This window comes from Mytilus edulis, chromosome 2 (genome assembly GCF_963676685.1).
Source record: "Mytilus edulis chromosome 2, xbMytEdul2.2, whole genome shotgun sequence".
NCBI classification, from domain to species: Eukaryota; Metazoa; Mollusca; class Bivalvia; order Mytilida; family Mytilidae; genus Mytilus; species Mytilus edulis.
This window is the reverse complement of record NC_092345.1, coordinates 92,944,477-92,966,064: the sequence shown is the minus strand read 5'-3', so window position 1 is coordinate 92,966,064 and position 21,588 is coordinate 92,944,477. Positions and strand designations below refer to the sequence as shown.

Genomic DNA, 21,588 nt, shown 5'->3' with positions numbered 1-21,588 from the left:
TATGAGATATTATCATCATTTCACGATCCGTCGTCATTTTTACTTTTTAAACTATCTTTTGGTGGGACCTCTACACACGATCAAATTGTAATGTTGATTTAGTGGCAAACATTGCAACACAATACCGGTATAAGTTGTCCATATTTATCGTTGCAACCTTATTGAAAATCAGACTTTAGTCTCTTCTGAATCTACTGGACCAGCAATAATTAAACGTTGTTAGAGGGATGTTTTGAACCCTCAATAAATGAACGTGTTTTAATCGTATCTAGGTGGAATCTTTACGGTAAAAAATGTTTTTAATTCTATATGAAACCTTCATTCTTTGAAAGTGCTTGGCAAATGTTAGTAAATCTTTCAAAGAAGGATGCATGGACAGTCGTCATCAATGAATTCTTCAATTCAATCCTTATTTGGTTATGATATAAAAATATTGAAACATAAGGAAAGAAAGTTAAAGTTAATTTTTCAGAAGCTCAATCCCTACCACATTAATGGTGAGTAACATCCGAATTATATAATTAGGTAAACGATAGTGTCTTCTATCCTTAACATATTATTCCATATCTTCAGTCATATAAAATTGAATATTTCATATATTTTTCTTGCTAGAAAAAAAAACAACAAACAACACTTAACTGACTTAACTGAATAGTTGAACTCCGAGGAAATTCCATATGGAAAGATCATAAGCAAAGGACAAAATCAAAAGCTAAAACACGTCAAACGAATGGATAATATGGGGACGGAGTCCCCAATAACAGTAGAAAATTCAATAAAAAAAAAAATACGGGAAAATTTCCCGAATTTTTCATTGTACTAATGAACTCAAAATCGTTCAAATTTTTTTTGTCGTATTTTGAAATCCCGGACCGGCGCAGAAATGTACAATATACTTCCTTTTTCCGATCTCGTTTGTATGAAACTTTGAGTAAATATATATATTTATCAGTCTAGTATAAAATAGGAAGGAACGCGCAATACCAATTTCATTTTTAATAATTCCTTGATATGAAAAAACGTTACCTAATGATAGCTTTTCTTTGTTTACATTGCATATGACGTCTTAATTTAAATAACGTCACAACTAAAATCCCTAACAACAGAACCAAAATCGTAAACGTTACAGTATTTCCGTGTCTTTTTTTTGGACAAATAATTAAGTTACAAAACAATAATTCATACAGACTTCGTCCCCATTTACAGGTAATGCCTGCCTCATATTAACTCTCATATTCCTGACTTGGTACAGACATTTCCGTATGTTGATAAAAAGTGGATTGAACCTGGTTTTATAGCGCGATCAAACCTCCCTCTGAATCCCTCTGAGGATACTTTTCTCATTCTCATTGGCAATCATACCATATCTCCTCATTTTTACAAAGCCGTGATGTGCAATTTAAGAACTGTGTACCGAGATACAGGCAAGGATTAGACAGGCATACACCTTGTTTTACATTCGATTAAGTAATTAAAAAGCCTCTTTATATTTAATTACTGAATTTCTTTCTTCATCAGTGGTGATAATGAGGCCATGTTTGAATTAAATCATACAGCTTCTGACCGGGACAAGCTGTTTGTCCGACATCTCTGTGACCTTTAAGGATATAGTTGGCTGTGATTTTTCCTTTGTTGACTCCGCACTGTATAAGACTCTTTATTGCATTAAGAGCAGCGTCATTTGGAACATGTTCCATGAAATTACCAATGACACAGATACCTGTAGCAAAAACGTAGTCGTGATTTATGTTAAATATGTCATCGCGTAATTTATATTTGTTTCAATCAAAAGTAAAATATTGTAAATGCGTCTCAGGCTAATGAATCTATTCTTGTAGAAGATTCCCAAAGTCAGAAAAAAAAACCAGTTCAATTAAGTTCTGTCAATAAACCACGATATTTCAAAGCCTTCTTGTCAAAAGTAAATGATGTAAAAAGAATAGGTCCTATAAAGAAATTGATATATGGCTTCTACCTACATTGTACTTATACAACTTTGCAATAACAGAACTCTTAATATTCATATCTTTACCAAAAGAAATCTTTGTGTTTTTCTTCTTTTCTATGCAATTTCATAGTCCTATGATAGGGGCAGTCATATTTCAGTAAATCCAAATTTATATAGGTCTGACCTCACATATAAATAATTTTTCTATAGTCATACCTTTGATCAATTCTACGATTGATTATATTGCTTTTGTGAGGGTTTAAGCCACAGGATCTACTAATCGTAATGAACACCATGGTGGCTGCTCTGTTGTTATTTTTTTGTTCATCGGAAGATGTATATACTGTCTCGTACTAAATATATGGAATATACCGATTAGCTTAATTAATGAAACACATTTACCTAGACCATCATAGTTATGATGCAAAGTGTGAGCTCCTACTGCGTCCCATCCCCTGGCTTCATAAACATTACCATCTTCGCCGACCACAAAACTGTAACCAATATCACTCCAGTCTGTAAAAACATTAAGCTTACACATTAGTATCGTCCGTCATATAAACCTGAAATGTCCAATGTTATTCCAATCTTGCTATTCAATCATGAACTGAAAGGTATTGAAACATTGTCATTATCTACATCAATACTTCAGCTTATAACAAGTAAAGCACTGTTGTCGAACAGGATGACAAAACTCTTCAATACCATACAACCTCTTGGTACTATGCCACTATCGACACCTATTATGACAAGGGTTCCATGAAAACTAAATGCTGTACTGAATATCGGATGTCCTCAAATTCTTGTGGATGTTCAAAGGCACTTGTCTCAGAAAAAATGCACATCTCTATATCTAAAAGTGAGTTACAGGTACATAGATATATTTTTTCTGATACAAGTTCGTGCATAAATGATGATTGAGTTTGAGTAGGCATTCATGTTTTCCCACAAAACGTTCTTAACATTTTCTTCCGCATGCGTTTACACAAATGTTAGTTATTCTTGAATTATAATTAATATCAGATACCTCTGTTGATAGAGTGCCTAGAAAATCAACCTAACGATGTTATAGTAGATCTGATTCTTTACCTAACGATGTTATAGTAGATCTGATTCTCCTCCCCGAACGGTTCTACGACGACACCGCCTAGCTTTGCAGTACCTTCTTTAACAATAGCTGATAAAAATCAGCTTTCGTTTCGGGAGGTTTTACCTTCTCGTAGATTTAAACAAGGACATCATTAGAAGCAATACACAAAGTATTTTTTAAGTGTACAGAAATGAACATCTACTCATCTCTTCAGTATAATTACAAGATGCTGTTCTATTTTAGAAGCATACAATCACTGTAAATCTATATATAAGTATATAAAGCTAATACTAACAATGACCACTGCCCTTTTCTCGATCTTGATATCTATATCACTAATGGAAAGCTGAATACTAAAATTTATGATAAAAGGGATGATTTTTCATTTTCTATCGTTAATTATCCGTTTTTAGATGTGACGTTCCCTTGTCACCATCTTACGGTGTTTATATATCTCAACTTGTACGATTCGCTCGTGTATGTAACAATGTTTTAGATTTTAACGAGAGAAATTTATGTATTACTGAAAAATTATTACACCAGGGTTTTCGATATCACAAACTAGTCAAAACATTTACTAAATTTTATCATCAGTATAGAGACATCATTCGTAAATATAGCTCAACATGCAGACTTCTAATACGTTCAGGTATTTCACATCCAATTTTTTATGGAAATATTCTTTATAAAGCACAAAAGTGTCAGTATTCACCTCAGAAACTTACAAAACCTTTGAATAGACTTATTAAGAAGGGATATAATTACGATACTGTTTTCAAGTCATTAAAGATTGCATATTTTGGGGTTAATATTGAGTCACTGATAAGGTCTTTGCATCGGAACTAAACACATTTATTCTAAAAACAGTTGTTGGCATGACACGGGTTATGTTCTTTTCCTATATGTTATGATGGTATGATACTAAACCCCTAACGGGAAGGATTGTGCCTGATGTTTATATGATGAAATCATAATCTTTCAGTCAGTTTAATTGAAGTCTGGAGCTGGCCTGTCAGTTAACTGCTAGTAGTCTGTTGTTATTTATGTATTATTGTCATTTTGTTTATTTTCTTTGGTTACATCTTCTGACATCAGACTCGGACTTCTCTTGAACTGAATTTTAATGTGCGTATTGTTATGCGTTTACTTTTCTACATTGGTTAGAGGTATAGGGGAGGGTTGAGATCTTACAAACATGTTTAACCCCGCCGCATTTTTGCGCCTGTCCCAAGTCAGGAGCCTCTGGCCTTTGTTAGTCTTGTATTATTTTAATTTTAGTTTCTTGTGTACAATTTGGAAATTAATATGGCGTTCATTATCACTGGACTAGTATATATTTGTTTAGGGGCCAGCTGAAGGACGCCTCCGGGTGCGGGAATTTCTCGCTACATTGAAGACCTGTTGGTGACCCTCTGCTGTTGTTTTTCATTTGGTCGGGTTGTTGTCTCTTTCACACATTCCCCATTTCCATTCTCAATTTTATGTCTGCCTATGTGTAGTGACAACTGTTAATTATACCTTGTCCCTGTTGGTATAGATATATATATTTATTTCTCGCGACAAAACATTTTCATATCGTTTATCTATGTTCTTAAAAATTATTTGCATGAATATGTTTTGAAGAAATTAATATACATATAACAAGCGATAAGGAATGTTTAGTGCACTCGATAATATCCGAAATCAGTCAAAAACGCAACTCTCGTGGGTAGAAATGCATGCGGCAACAATACATCGGAATGCCCTCATTGTAATTTGCTTTAAAAATCACTTGATCACACAACCGATGGCATAATACCATTACACCAAAATGTAAAGATTATTTATGTAACTCGAAATGAACCTGAAAACCAATGCTGCGCTCAAAAGTTGAAATAGTTTCTTTTCCAAAATATACTCATCACATTGCTCACGACAAGAAATAATATTGGAGAGAGTCGTACTCATTAAAATCTAAAGAACGAAGTAAGAGAGCTATAAGAGCTGTCAATTGGTAACTTTATACAAAAAACAAATATTCAAATTACAGATACTCACGATGGCCATCCATGTGGTAATTTTGGTACGCCTTGACTTTAGAAATACATGCTGTCTTCGTATGACATCCTCCTGAGGCGCCATGATGGATGTACACGTGATTTGGGGTATGCGTTAAAAGAGAGTGTGGAATTGTTGGACTACGAGCACCCCATCCAGCACGTGATACAATGTTTGGACAGCCAATAGACGTAGATGCTTGATTGGCTGCAACAAAAATATCTTTTATATCTTATACAAAACAAACATGGAAATACGTCTGCCGTTTAATTTAAAGCATATAAATATAGTTAACAGTGACATAATTTTATCAACATTTTTTCTTGGAAGAAGGTTTGAAAGATAAAATAACAAACATACCGAACTCAAAGGAAAATTCAAAACGGCAAGTCTTTTACAAAATGGTCGAATCAAAAGCTGAAACAGTAACGATAGTGGAAGATATTAGCAGGCAAAATCGAGGGAATTGTGCAAATGATGATACAAGCATGAAAATAACCACAAAGCATCATTATTATATACTTTTAAAGAAACAACTGCTGGCCATTAAAAAAAATCATTTTTTCAAGATGGCCACCGCCGTTTTCTAAAATGGCTGTTTTTTTCAGTTTGAAAATACTGATTTTTTCTGGAAAACTTTTCGTTTACCTTCTTTTAGTGAAAAACAGCTGTCAGGTTTGGTAGCTACCTTCTTTACATGTGAATAATTCACTAGACATGAGTATTTGACACATACAGGGTTTACGCATGCGCGAAAATGTAACAAAATTCATTAAAAAATATTTTAACTATTTACTATAAAATAAGTGATTTGGGATTTTCAATGATATTATGATTTGGTTTGATAACATTTTTCAAGGTTATGACACACATGATTTAACAATTTTGCGCATGCGCAAACTATTTATAGACATAATGAGTGATTTGTATGCACTACCAGGGCAAACTTGTATAAATCGTAGTTCATCTCATTACTCTAAAAAGCAAGTAAGTGTAAAATCTATGATGCCACTGTTTAAAAACAAGCCAATTCAGTTGCAATGATCAGATATTTCATGGATAAGACGGAAAATGTGGTTAAAACGAGAAAAACATCAATACTGAATAGTAACGGCAGATCAGCCACTTTTGGTACTGGATATTCAGTGGGAATTGCCTGATTTGTACAGAGAAGATAAGTTTATCGTCATGTAAGGTGGATTTCACATTGAAATGACTTGTTATAAAATTCTGGGTGATATATTACGTGAAGGTAGATGGACACAGATAAATTTGCAAGATCTAGTGGTTTGAGGCATTCTAAAATAGATGAACGACTTAAAGAACACACAAGGGTTTCTTTAAAAAGATCAAAGGCAAATAATTTGAAGATCGTTTGAAGCAAATACAAAACGAAGGAGAACCGGTTTCTTATAACCAGATTAAAAAGAACAACTCCTATTATGTCGGTAAAATAAAACTGTAAACGTTTTTGTAAAAAACAAAGCTAGAGCTCTTAGATATCTTTTCTAGACTTTTATTTTTTGTCGCAGTGGACAAATTGATTTGGAATATTTCTTAATCCATAAAGACAAACTGCTCCTCCGTTTTTTTCTTCGGATGTCATTTTAAACAGTGGTATTAAATCGGTGCAAATGGATAAACTTGAAACATTTTGTAATTTGCAGATCCAAATTCTGACGCATTTATCGTTGATAGAGCAGCAATGGTTAATTCCAGGCCACCTTATAGGGAATCAATATTGGATGATTTTGCAATTGCCTTAAATAAAATCTTGCATCGATAAGTATTCAAGAGTAGATATTGGGTTAGATTTACTAAATGAATCATTGAAAGGCTAGATGTGAGAAGACAAAAGTTGGGTTCTGGAGTTGTTTTCTCTATGAAGATGACAACGAAACGAAATTTTTCAAGTGTCTTGCCGACAGAAATGCTTCTGTAGAGACTGTATAAGGATACTTTCCAGCTACCCCTTGTAAGCATGGAGAAGCAGATATACGAATGTTTGTCCATGTTCGGCCTGATTATGAAAATTGTTGTAGGACGGTAATTTAAGGTAGCACCGACACAGATGTAGTAGTATTAAGAATTGCAGCACTCCAAAAATATGGTGGAACAAACTGTGAATAGGTTTTGGCAGGAATGAAGACTTTTGATGGCTTCCTGTACGTGATATATCAAATGCGTTTGGTCCTCGTGTAGCTACTCTTCTTTTCATTCATACATTCAGTGCATGTGACACTAAGGGAATAGGTCAGTTTGGATGACATAGGAAGTATTTCAACATGTAAGGGACGTACTTATTTCTTTGCTGATCCGAAGTATAAAGACACATACAAGGATATAAAAGAAGCATTTGTTTGCATCATGTATGACAGAACAACATCACTATTTGCTGTTAACGAGGCACGATGTAAATTTTTACCAAGGAAGCAGCGGCATTGTGATGTAGTTCCGCCTACAAGAGGTTTTTTTTCGGAGCACATCCAAAGAGCAGCGTATCAAGGAGGATAAGTTTGGGCTCTGCCTGATTTATGTACCAATTCATGAACACTGGGGTTGGATGAAAGAAAAAAATCGAGGACTTCTTCGGCTACCGTTAAAGTTGCATCCTCCTGTCGGGAACTTTTGAAATGAGGAGGCGAAAAATCCAGTTGTGTTGGTGACTGTAAATGCTACCGTTCTGTAATTCCTTGTACCAGTTTTGTTATTGGCTACTTTCCGATAATTTTAAGATAACGAACCTGTCTTTCTAACAAAACTAGGCTTTTCATCTTAACAAAGAAAGTGATATCACTTGTTAAGTTGATGAAAATTATAAAAAAATACATTTTCAAAAATTTTGCCGCCATTTTGAAACCGGAAATCACTCTTTTTTGTCATTTATGTGTTGTTTTTCCGTACTTTAGGAACTGTAATTTACGCTTAATAAAACCTTACATTGGATTATACCTATAACACAACTTTCAAAGATTTACAACTGGATATGACGCCATTTGCAAAATGATCGGTGGCCATCTTGAAAAAATGGAAATTTTTTATGGCCAGCACCTGATTTCTTTTAATTATCGTTTAGTCCACCTGTATACCAAATTTCATGCTTGTATTTCATGCTTGTGTTATTACTTGTTAAGTTGATGAAAATTATTAAAATATTTTTTACGTATTTGCATCTAATTTGGAACCGGAAACTACTATTTTTCTTCAGTTATGTGTTGTTTTGTCGTACTAAGGAGCTGTTTTTAACGTTTTATCATATCTTACATTGAATTATACATAACACATCTTTCAAGGATTAAAATCCCTTGTAAAATTGCTTGAAAGTAAAAAAAATCGAAATTTTTGACTCGTTAGCCGACATTTTGAAACCGGAAGTCACCTTAAGTTACATTAATGTATTGTCTAGTCGTTATTTATGAACTGTCATTTTCTTTTTATCAAATCTAACTATGGATTTTACATATAACACACCTTTCAAAGGATTAACAAATATTGGCTAATTTGTTATGACGCCATTTTCAAAATGTGTGGTGGCCATCTTGAAAAAATGATTATTTTTTCTGGCCAGCAGCGGATTTTTTATAAGTATCATTTAGTTAACCTTTATACCAAATTTCATGCTTGTATCACGATTTGCACAATTATGTCCATAATATCTCCCACTACGAATGGAAAACAGCTGTCAAATTCTTGACATGGAACCGGCATTTCCTTATGAAAAAAAGGCAGATTTAACTTGATTTTATGGCTGACTAAATTTCGCACTTGAATACATTTCAATAAGGCCAGTATATATGTCTCTTTGCCGTTCCTGAATGATTAATTATAACCAATCGTTAGAAGGGACAACATAAGGTATGAACAACCATGTTTGTTCTTTATCTTATCCTAAAGTATGACTTACTCTGACAAGTTTTGAAATTCAGCCAATTGATTGCAGCCCAAGCATCCTAAAATATTGAATAAAAATTTGATTTATCGTGTTTTTTAAATCATTGGATACTTGTGCTTTTTTTTTTAAATGTATGCCTATCATAGTAAACGTGAAAACCCAAATTATACTTGAAGCGATAAGCCGCTACACAATACCTATCTGTGGTAATTATTTATGAATTTAAAAAAGAAGATGTGGTATGATTGCAATGAAATAACTCTCCACAAGAGACCAAATGACTCAGAAATTTCGACAAAGAGCAGCTCATACCGCATAGTCAACTAAAAAATGACAAATGTAAAACAATTCAAACGAGAACAATTCTGTTCTAATTTGTGTACAAAAAAATAAAAAATAAACGAAAATAAAATATGTAACACATCAACAAAAGAGGGACGAAAGATACCAGAGGGTCAACAAACGACAACCACTGAATTACAGACTCCTGACTTGGGAAAAGCACATACATACAGAATGTGGAGGAGTTTAACATGCTAGCGGGATACCAACCTTCCCCTTAACCTGGGACAGTGTTTAACAGTTCCAAATAAGAACGAACTGTAAAGATTAGTTGATAAAATCTTAACTCATCAGATGGATACAAATAGAAATACATCTAACCAGAACACAGAGTGACGTGGTTAAGTTTGTTTCCATTTCTCCTTTTTGGCTAATTAATCAGTGTTATCTGCTAGTATATTATCTTGCTTAGTATAATTCTTACAAACTAACACAACAGTTACATGCAAACAAGAAAACTTTTGGAAAATACAAAAGCATAATTTAGCACACAACACATTCTATCAAGTATTGTTTATTCCTTCAAATTTCTGCAATACATCGAACTTACTTGTCCATTATAGTCAATATTAGCCCATGTATATCCATTAGCTGTTTGTCTGCCTCCTTTATCTGTGTGACATTCGCCAGCAGGGACTGTTCCTAAAATTCGATGCGTTGTTCCTGCTCCAGATCGAACATGCAAAGGGTCTGTTGCACAGCCGCACTGGGCTGCGTATGCATCATTAGCGAAGAAACAAGTAACGATCACAGATATGAAAATCCTTAAACATAGATATTATTAAATAACACGTTGCATGAATCCTTTTTTGTTATAAATTTAATCTATAGTTTTAATCTTTTCTTTTTTTTTAAATGCTTCTAAAATGTATTTTTTTTCAATTTACGAAGTAACTTGTCTAAGTCTTTAGATTATTATATGAATAAAAATCCGACTCTCAATTCTTATTTTTGTAAATAAAGGCAACAGTAGTATACCGCTGTTCATACTCATAAATCCATGGACAAAAAACAAATCGGGGTAACAAACTAAAACTGAGGGAAACGCATTAAACATTAACAGTTTCCAAATATTAGTACGTACATGATAAATCAGGAATATAATGAATTATCCGTGCTTCCTAAATATTCTTAATAGAATACAGATAAAGCATTTAAAGATCACGAAAATGAACAAACGTGTACAGATTGAAGATAAAACTAATGATAGTAACCTGTATAAACTTGTATAAAGTTAACGTTGACATGATTTGATTTGATCTGTTGCTGTTTGTTACCTCTAGATAAATTTACCCGTGAAGTCACTTTTGTAGCGTTTTTCAGTCGTGTGAGAGACAGTGCATGGTTTTTTGTGCTGTTTTAAGCAATGGTCATTGTTATATTATAGTTCGTTTCTGTGTGTGATGCATTTTAATGCTGTGTTTCTGTTGTGTCGTAGTTCTCCTCTTGTATTTGATGCGTTGCCCTCAAATTTAGTTTGTAACCTGGATTTTTTTTTTCTCTATCGATTTATTAGTTTCGAACAGCGGTATACTACTGTTGCTTCTATGTGTGGTCCTATGTTCTTTAAAGTGTTCTTTTTTTTTATTCTGTGGTTAATCACCACTTCGGTGTTAACATGAATTTTGTTTTTTATAAATGTACTATTTGCAAAAGTACGAATTATTCTAAATACTAAGGGTTCCTTATCCAATGCATAGATAACCTTATCCGTATATGGCACAATTTTTTGGAATTTTGGGTCATCAATGCTTTTCAACTTTGTACTGGTTTGACTTTCTTTACTAATTTAATCTGAGCGTCACTGATGAGTCTTATGTAGACGAAACACACGTATGGTGTATTAAATTATAAGTCTGATACCTTTGATAACTATTAGCATGTCGAAATGTCTATTGTAATGTTTATTTGTGTATTTCTTTGTCCGGAAAGTTTTTGCATTTAGTTGTACTGTAGTCCTGTCACGTAATGTTGTCATTTTAGAGTTATATTTAACATTGCCATTACAGCGCGAGGTTTGGCAAGCCCGCAAAACCAGGTTCAACACACTATTTTTCTTAGGTCGCAAATACCCGTTTACTGTCTCCGCTAACGCGTTGCCAGTAAACTTAATTTGCGTCGATCAAATCCCCAATTGATGCCGTCGGAGCTTAAAATACAATACAGTTATCTCCTAAATACACATTTAAATCCAAAGGGATTGAAGCCTAAGAATACAACGATATACACAATGCAAGCATTATCTATAGCCTACTTTATGGTATAGCAGCCATGTTTTGGCAATTGTAGTTGAAGGGTGTGTGGTTATCTGTATTTGAATTGTTCAAGTCTTTCATGCAGTCTTTTGACGGTTATTTTAACACAAGGAACTATACCACAACTCCTATTTGTTATGTTTTTTCAGCGACTTTAAAGTTAAAAGGCAAATGAGTTGATATTCGATCCAGTACATGTTGCTGCACGTTCTTTTGGCTTCACTATGATTTTAGTTATAGTGAACGACGACTGGTCGGCTCAGAGTTAAAAAAAAACATTGAACAGTTAGAATGACATATCTTCCTGCAGATTAAAACATCAAATAACATATAGAAACTATTTACAAGAAACAATTATACTACTCGTGATTGATTGTTGCCTGCTTAACGTCTAGTGACAATTATTTCACTCTATATCTAGAAAAAAAACCATAACATAAATCTTCCTCTCAGTCTGAATGACTTATAGTCTGAAGCGGTAACACCTTAGCATGCACTTAATCCTACAAAGTGTAGAAGGAAAAAAACTTATTGTACGGTCTTCAACATTGAGCAAAACCGATACTGTGAAAAGGCAAAATCATTCTATAATAAACTCACAGACTTTAAAAAAAACCCATCTATACATAAAAGCATGTTCTTAATCACTCTTAGTCTAGAAAATTGTCCAATATAAATACCTCGCTCTTTAGGGTCTTAATAAATCACAAACCACAACCATGTACTTAAATCAATGTCTCCCAAGTAAATAAGTTGGACAAATAAATCATATAAATACTTGGTTAACTTAATTTAAGTGGCTTTGCACTAACAAACAAAATAGACATTGATTAATACCATGTATGAAATAACCATAAATATGTTGCCAGGTAAATTTCGTGATAAACTATATCGAATAAAATTAAAAAATTAAAAAAAAGCTTGTAAACAGAAAAAAATATCATAGTTTTTTTATTCATTAAAAAAATATATACATAACTTAACACACATACATGCATTTATAAATAATATACATAACGAAGCACACACCAGTATGGACTGATAAAGTACATGTAGCTTCAATTTATTTTCCCTGAAGTATTGAGATTGGTAACATATTTAATTGAAATGTATAATGTATTGATGTATAATGGAAAACTAGTTATTATCATTGCTCGTACGTAAACTTAAGATTGGAACTTTTCATTTCATCATCATACAATGCACCAAAACACTCATTTTCTGCAACCGTAAACCAGTTCTTCCAGTCTCCTACCTGACCTGCAAGCAATTTTGAAATATATTCATTTATACATTGACTCCAAGATTTACCAAAATCTGAACATCCTTGAAACTCTGTTGTTTTCTACACACCGATTACATGACTTATTGACAGTCCAAAGTGTTACTTAAAACTTCAGTTATAGTTGCTGCAATATGCAGTGTTGGTATTAGCCATTATTGAAGTCTGTACGTTTACCTATAGTTGTTGATGTCTGTGTAATTTTGTCTCTTGTGGAATGCTGCCTCATTGGCAATCATACCACATCTTCTTATCTTAATATCTTTACTCTCTATTTGTACATTTATTTGATACTGATATTGTGGTAGTGCACATTTCATACTTTTATTAAAATGTTCATGATGTCTTTTACTAAATCTGCTGGATGTATACTGATTGATATTCTAGTGTAGGAAAGCATGGTATATTTTTGTTGAGAATGGATTTGAGCTACTAGGTTTAGTTACTGCGATCATGTTAGTACTTTTCTTTTGTTTTTCTTTTTGACAAGTTTTCTACATTACATGGAAATCTGATGAGCCAAATAAACTGTGAAAGATACCATGGAGATAGTCGAAGAGAAACTCAAAACGCCAAAAGAGAAACAAGTCCACAAAAAATTACATAGGACAATTATTAAAGACTAAGCAACGCAAACACTACAACAACTTTGAGGTAATCAAGCTCTTCCCAACTGTATTTTACAGTTTGTTCTTAGGTGGCAGGTACCAGTTTTGGTGTACCAGAAAATGTGTCCCACGCAGAAATTTTGTTATAGTTATGCATTGAGGTATATAATTGCATCATGTGGACTAAAAAAATAAATGAATGTAAATTCTAGGCTAGTATACTACACAAGTAAGTAGTTGCATACGCAGGTTGGGGATTTCTTTCACACATGGTCCAATCAGATGTCAAAATTGTGGTATCCTCACTGACGGCATCCAATCAAAGTGGGGAAATATTCATTTTTTTGTAAACAAAAATATCTTGAGATTTTGATGGTAAGGATAGGTTCGGACAAGGCTCTAATTCACAAAATATCCTTTGTCTCTTGATTTTTGCCTAAAATTATTGTCGACTTTTAGCAGGATTCAGCAGGTGAGCATTAGATTTGTATCAGAGCATCACTTTTTTTGCCTTATTTGCAATGCATTTATAAATTTTAAAATCTCCGTGCTGGACAGACACCCACATTTAAAGGTTTTCTATATATTTACATAAGCATGCACACATCTTAGTTCCTTGAAACCATACATTTTATTTGTATATAAGCTTGAATGAAATTTCAAGAAAATAAAATCATAAATCCATGAAATTCTAAAGATTTATTGTAAAATAACTGGTTTCTGCCACCTTATACTGTACTGTTACACTATTATCCTATGTTAAGGGAGAGAAACAACTCATCAAAGATACTAACTAGGCTTATCATTTTGAACAGCAGACGTGCCTTTCTTCTGCAAAATACTAATTCGCGATTCTTGAATAAAAAAGTGAGCGCTGTCATACTTGTTGAAGGACTCACTGTGTCTTTGAAATGTCAAACAACAACGAAAGCGCTGTTCCTTTGTTTTGTATATGTTGTGCATGTACTGATTTAGTGTCATGAATGTATATCCCATATCGTTTTGTTTTTCTTTGTATTTCTTACTGTCTACCATATTTGTTTTTCGTTTGGTTTTCTTTATTATTCCTATGTTGTCATGTTAGCGTCTTTGTAGCTTACTAAACTGTATTGGTTTTGCTTATAATTGTTTATGTTTGTAGGATAGTTGTCATATTGGCAACACCGCAATATCTACTTATTTTCATAGAGGCAAACAACTACGAACGACAAGAAGTTCAGATAATGCCTACATTTTAATTCTAAGAACAACATAATGATAAAAGGTATACTGAGAAATACCCTCTTATTTTTATCTTTTTACATGAAGCAATATATTTTCGATAGGGTGTGTATGTATGTGTCAAAATAGAATAATTAAAATGTTAAATAGTATCTGCATGTACTCAATCATATACGATACATTTTTTTCTCCATTATCTATACTATTAAACGAGAAGACCTCATTTTGGGTGTCGCTTCTCTTCTTTCCACAATAAATTAATCAACACGCCTCTGTGTCCTATAGGTACAGTGCATAGTCGCATTTGTCATCCATTCATATGATTATTCAGATTGAGTTATTTTGGGAAAAAATCGAGAAAAAGGGCATCCGGATATTGTCCCGTCATTGGACAAAATTTTAAGTCAGATTATACTTCCGGTTTGCGTTTTTCTGTTTAGTTTAGTTTAAACATATTTTATTGTCCAAAAAACATTGACAATAGGATTAGACACAAGTTTTGCAACTTAGAACGTCTTCTCCATTACATACAAATAATAAATAACCGAACAAAAATGAAATACATTATAATAACATCATAAACAATATTAATATGAAGACATGAAATTAACGAGAATTTAAACGACATGGCTCATCTATTTCTAAAAGTCGAGTTGACCGTAAATTTATGATAGACCTACCTGGTAGGTTGTATTATCTTGGAATAAATATTCCCTCAAAAGGTAAGTTTTTACTGTATTTTAAACAAATAAGTTAAATTGTTGTTGTCAACTGATGAATTATGTACTAAAATCAAATTGATGATCCATGTCTTGGGAAAAAATGAACAATTTCATTCGAAGTCAACAAAAAGTAATAACATTGTTATTGGTATATATTTAACCATAATGTCTATAAACTATGAAAAGCGATTGGTCTCTTTAATATAATTCTGCACTTTTATAAAAATTAGCCTGTTTATGTTAATAGTAAACAAAGCATTGCCGTACATTAAATTTTCAAAGTCGGTAGGTATATTTTCTTTTCTAAGTTCAAAAAATAAGGTATTCCTTTGCACTGTATAATTTTTACACGAGAGGAAATAATGTTGGGCATTTTCGTATAAATAACCACATTGACACATTGCGTTAGTTTTAATATTAGCGTGATACAGATCCATGTTCAGGGCACTGCATTTGTTTCTTATTCTTGCGTGTAAAACATTTAAATATCTATCGCCAATATTGAAATATGTAGGGGGTGATTTGTTTTTATAATATTTCTGTTTAATTTTTAATTTAAACATATTTAAAGAAAGTTCATTTCTAACACTTAAATCAAGCGAATTCCACAGTTTGATACTAGATGGAATAAATGATTCCTGATAAAGAGACAGTCTGCTAGAGGTTTGGTATATATTTTGACTGCCTCGTAGATTGTAATTGTTTGTTTCTGCAACTGTAGGGGGTATTAAATCTAATAAGTATTCTGGGGCATCCTCTTTCATAATTTTGTAAAATAAAGTTAATTTCTTAACTTCCCGTCTAATCTTTAATTTTTCCCATCCCGTCTCTAAATAAAGTGATTGAGTGCTAGCATAGCTTGTTAGACCAGTGACAATACGTGCTGCTTCCAGTTGTAATTTTTCTAATCTTTCAGAATTCAACTGTCCGCAATTATCCCAAACTTCAGAAGAATATTCTAGAACAGGCCTTATAAAAGTTAAATATATTTTTTCTAAATATTCCCTTTTTAGTCGGAATTTCAAACGTCTAAGAACATTTAATTGTTTTGATACCTTTTCTATTAAAGAATCGACATGCTTGGTCCACTTACAATCACTGCTAAAAAATATGCCTAAATGTTTATGACTAGTAACTGTATCTACCTGAACTCCACCAAAATTAAAAATCAGGTTATTTTTTGAATTTTTGTTACTAAATAACATGATATTAGTTTTATTTGGATTGAATTTAACTAGCCAATCATTTGCCCAGGAATTAATATTTTGTAGATCGATATTTATCATAGATTGGAGAGTAGTTACATCTGGAGCAGTATGTCCAATAGATGTATCGTCTGCAAACATTCTACTTAATCCAATCATATCATCTGCAATGTCATTAATAAATATTAGAAATAAAAGAGGACCCAGTACCGAACCCTGTGGAACACCAGCTTTAAGATTACCTAATTCTGAAGTCGCATCTTTTAATACTACCCTCTGAGTTCTATTTGTTAAGTAACTTTCAATCCATAATAACAGATTGCCTTTTATACCATATCTTTCTAACTTAAGAAGTAGACCCCTTATCCATACTCGATCGAATGCCTTGCTTACATCGGCAAAAGTTAAACTTGTATAGAATTTATTGTCTAAAGCATATACGATAGAATGATACATCTCAATTAGTTGATGAAAAGTAGAGCAGCCGGGTAGGAAACCAGACTGAAATTTATACAAAAGTTTATTAGAAACTAAATGATTGAATATATGTTTATATATTATTTTTTCTAGTACCTTGCTCACGCAAGAAAGAAGTGATACTGGTCTATAATTACACGGCATTGACTTATCTCCATTTTTAAATAAAGGAATAACATATGCCAATTTCCAATCTTTAGGAAATATATTTTGAGAGAGCGATTTGTTAAAAAGAATACATAAGGGAAGTGCAATCTCATTTTTTACTGCTATAAGCATTCTATTACTAATTTTGTCTGGACCAACAGCTTTATTTGGATCTAAAGTAGAAATAATATCTTTAACGTCTTCTAAAGTTACTGTAATTTCAGACAAAATGTTAATACCTCTATCATCGAAGTCGGGCAAATTTTTGTTTTCTTGATCTAGACTAGCTATTGAACAGAAATATTTATTAAGAATATCAACTTTTTCTTTTGCATCATAAGAAAATTCATAATTATTACTAGGGTTTTGCATCGGTGGAATATCATTTGAAGATCTGTCTTCTTTTAATAAGGAGTTTATTATTTTCCAATATACTCTACTATTCGTTTGCTTTAGTTCATTTAAGTTTTCATTAATATTATCATAAAAGTTTTGTTTAATTTGTTTCTTTAAATTATTCACTCGATTTCTTTGGTTTTTAAATTTCTTTTCGTTTGTCATGCTTTTATTTTTTATAAATATTTTACGAAACCTGTCTCGTTTTCTTATTTCTTTACGGAGGTTTGAATTAAACCAAATTTTATCATTTTTTTCTGTATACTTTGAACATACATATACTACGAATAAAGCGTATTTTCAGAATTCTATCTGCTATCATTTTCAAGTTTACTATCCACGGTGGTCACCGAGTTTATTAAATAGAGAGGGTCTGTATACTATATCAATGACCACCATGGATCGATTAGAAAACTTAGAATTGAAAGTAAATACACTTTGTTTATATAGTGAATGTTCATATAATATACAGATAAGCGCTAAAATTATTCATGTGCACTTTTGATACCTTTTCTGAAATTCTCCAGTCATTAAATCTTTTACAAAATTCATTGATTACAAAAAAAAGAAGATGTGGTATGATTGCCATGTTGACAACTCTCCACAAGAGACCAAAATGACACAGAAATTAACAACTATAGGTCATCGTACGGCCTTCAACAACGAGCAAAGACCATACCGCATACCCAGCTTTAAAAGGCACCGAAATGAAAATGTAAAACAATCCAAACGAGAAAACTAGCGGCCTTATTTATGTACAAACAATGAACGAAAAACAAATATGTAACGCATAAACAAACGACAACCACTGAAGTACAGGCTCCTTACTTAAATGTTCATAACATACTAAATGTATTTTCATATTGAAATTGATAGAAAACCACACATTGGGAATTTTGGAAATAAAGGAGGAGGGATTAAAAAAAAATTCCTGTCCCCAATAACCTATGATTTATGATAATTTTGCTGAAATTCTCCGGTCATTCAATATTTCACAAAATTCTTCCAACAACACTTTACATACTTTAAACTACGCTCTGAATGCCCGCGATTTCGCGGGTGTGTTCTAGTATTATTATATAGTAAATAAATACCTTTTCGGAATAGGGTTGACTTTCTGTTCTTATCCACTAAGGCTGTATAATCTAATTTGTTGTTCTTTAGCTTATCAAAACTGCATTTATCTCCAACTTCCATGGCAAATTCGTTTTTACATGGCACGTTCAAATATTCAGCCGTTTTCAATATGTTTCCAGTTGTGTCCTGAAAAGAAAAAAAAAAGTTTAATAATTACTATCTCTGATATAGGTATTCTCGGCCGATATTTTGAAATATTATTATTAATTTCTTTGTTTGTAGAAAATTTGGACTTGTAGTAAATTATTTTATCTATAGTGTTAGCAGGTTTCGTGTGATTTCAATTGTTCTATTCTTTTTAAAGAAAAAACCTGACAATAGAAGAAGATATTTTATTTCAAAACATAGGTATTTTGAAATTAAAATTTCGATTTAGTCTGAAGGGTAACCGGGCAATTCTATGATATCTGACTAGGATAATTATTTACTTTATAAATTTAAGGCGTTATATGGCAAAATAGTTTCCGCGTAGTTATTTAAAAAAACAACTAGTAACATCAACTTTGAACATGACAACACTTAGCCTAGATTATGTTAGACTGTTTTACCTGTTTCATCTCTTCATAATATAATGGCAATATGTTCTTCTTTATATTGATTTCTTTTTCCCAATCTTTACTGAACTGAAACCATCCACCAAACATTTTCACTATAAATGGAACACATAAACGTTAAAGCAAACACCGTTTATAACATTTTTTTTATTTGTAGAGGCAAAACCCTAAGATTCGAGGATAATAAAGCACTCAAACGGCAGAATTTGCTTTTACCTAGTTTTTTCAGACAGACCGACGGAAAGAAAAACCATTATTTTTATGAAACACTAATATTGGAATAGAAACCATTGAACAATAGAAATGTGATTGCTGCTAGTTGTATGTGTAATGTTTAAATCAAATTTATCAGCACATTCGACGCATTCCGTATTTAAACAACTGAATTAAAAAAAAAAGGATATATAAAGTTGATCATACGCCATACTGTATTAGGAGACATACTCGAGAGAGTTTTCATATAGGAATCCTCTTTTGGGGTATACTTTCACGTTTGGTTGGAAACCTCATGTATGGAGAGTGGCACACTAACTGCACTTAATAGTTTGTCTGTTTCAAGGCAAATCAAACATATATTCTTCAAATGAATGTAAGGATGATTTTTAAATGTATAAATGTATTTTTTAACATGTGAGTAAAATCATCAAAATGGGAAGTTACTACTCATGTGTTGTTCCCAAGTTATCAATCAACTATTAGATGGTCAGTTGGGCAGTAACTACTGCCCCCTGTTGAAATTATGTAATATTTCTACAGTTAATAACGTCACTTACATTGACCGGTAAATATTTGTTCAATAAACTCATTCCATGTAGTACCCTCTTTCATGATTCCCTTTCCTTTTAAATGATTATACATTGACACGTGAAGATCCTTCGGATTTCTTTGGACGTATACTATCTTTCCAGTTCCGTTTCGCAACTGTTCAGGGAGGTATTTGTACGGTAAGTGTGTTACTAGTAGCCTTCTAGAAGGTGCACTATTAATTTTGTCTAGTGTGCTAGCTGCTTCAATCATATTTTCAATTGTATTGTATTGGTTGTATTGTGTTGAACCAGAGAGCAGCATAGACAGTATTTCGTGGGTCCAGTGTGTGCCTGCAAAAAGTACAGATGACTTTTCATTTGGTGAAGTGAAGGCAAAATGAATAATTATTTGAATGTTAGAAAGTAAGAAAACTCTTTAAAATATAGATTTATAATATCCTTTGCTATGAACAGAAACAAAGGTTTTAATTGTTCATATAGCAAAAAGTAAAATCACAAAAATACTGAACTTAGAGGAAGATCAATTGGGAAAGTCCATAATCACATGGCAAAATCAAATAACAAAACGCATCAAAAACGAATGGACAAGAACTGTCATATTCCTGACTTGCAAAGGTTTGAGCTAAAGTTGTTATCTTTTTTATCTCGTTATTCTATACATGCTAAGGAACACTCACCAGCTTTTGGAAAGGAACACAAGAATACGTCTGAATCACGACACTCCATATCTCGTATCTGTTTAAATTTTTTCTCGGGTTCTGGGTAAAGCCCTGGGAAAGGGATCCATATTATACCATCATACATAAATGGACCTCCACTAAGCTCCATTTTCTTGTTGGGGTCAATTCTTTAAAACAAAATTAACATCTACTTACTGCTAATACATTAACTATTTGTTTCACTCATTAAATTATTTTTTCTGTGAAATTAGTCTTTGCAAGTAGTCAAATTAATAAAACGAAGAGTTAATGCTATATTGTACCAAATAGATCACACTGTTAACGATAATCGATTGCCCATGTACTTTGTGGTCACGCATTTAGACAAAAGAAATTTTCAGACACTATCTATTTTTTCTACTATTGTATTTTATGTCTGATTTACATGACATACATATTATACTAAGTAAATAAAAAAGCGCAATTATAAGAAAAAAGAAAATCCCCGAATAAATGAATCATAGAAAAAACTTACTTGTTTGCACTTTCCATCTCTACACATGTATGGTATTTAACAGAACATGTTAAAGTATTTATATTCTACATAGAAATACCTAAATGACGCGTACACTTTAAAAGTTCAGAAGGTGGAATAGAATGTGAAGAGTAGGTATGATAGGGTAACATATTTTAATTCGTCATTCATGTACTAATAATGAATTTAGTTTGGACGACATATGTCTATGCTATGTAAATAATAACAGATTCGCACAAAGAATCATCCTATTTGTATATTATAAATCGATTATTTCATTACGAAATAAAATATGTTACCCAGTCAGTCGACTA

General features: G+C 32.5%; 2 protein-coding genes across 2 annotated transcripts; both read right to left on the bottom strand.

The window, feature by feature from the left end:
- Positions 1 to 1,476: 1,476 nt before the first annotated feature.
- LOC139513432 (peptidoglycan-recognition protein SC2-like) lies at positions 1,477 to 10,491 on the bottom strand. Its single transcript, XM_071301905.1, has 6 exons — positions 10,394 to 10,491; positions 9,860 to 10,073; positions 8,980 to 9,025; positions 5,076 to 5,282; positions 2,351 to 2,464; positions 1,477 to 1,720 (listed from the first exon to the last, which is right to left on the bottom strand). Coding segments are annotated over exons 1-6 (789 nt in total). The 5' UTR covers positions 10,396 to 10,491; the 3' UTR covers positions 1,477 to 1,514.
- A 2,002-nt stretch (positions 10,492 to 12,493) lies between these two features.
- Positions 12,494 to 21,422, bottom strand: LOC139513457 (sulfotransferase 1C2-like). The gene is made up of 6 exons (XM_071301946.1): positions 21,275 to 21,422; positions 20,758 to 20,927; positions 20,087 to 20,410; positions 19,308 to 19,408; positions 18,717 to 18,885; positions 12,494 to 12,824 (listed from the first exon to the last, which is right to left on the bottom strand). Exons 1-6 carry the CDS (start codon positions 21,289 to 21,291, stop codon positions 12,712 to 12,714), a joined length of 894 nt encoding a protein of 297 aa, XP_071158047.1. The 5' UTR covers positions 21,292 to 21,422; the 3' UTR covers positions 12,494 to 12,711.
- Positions 21,423 to 21,588: the final 166 nt, after the last annotated feature.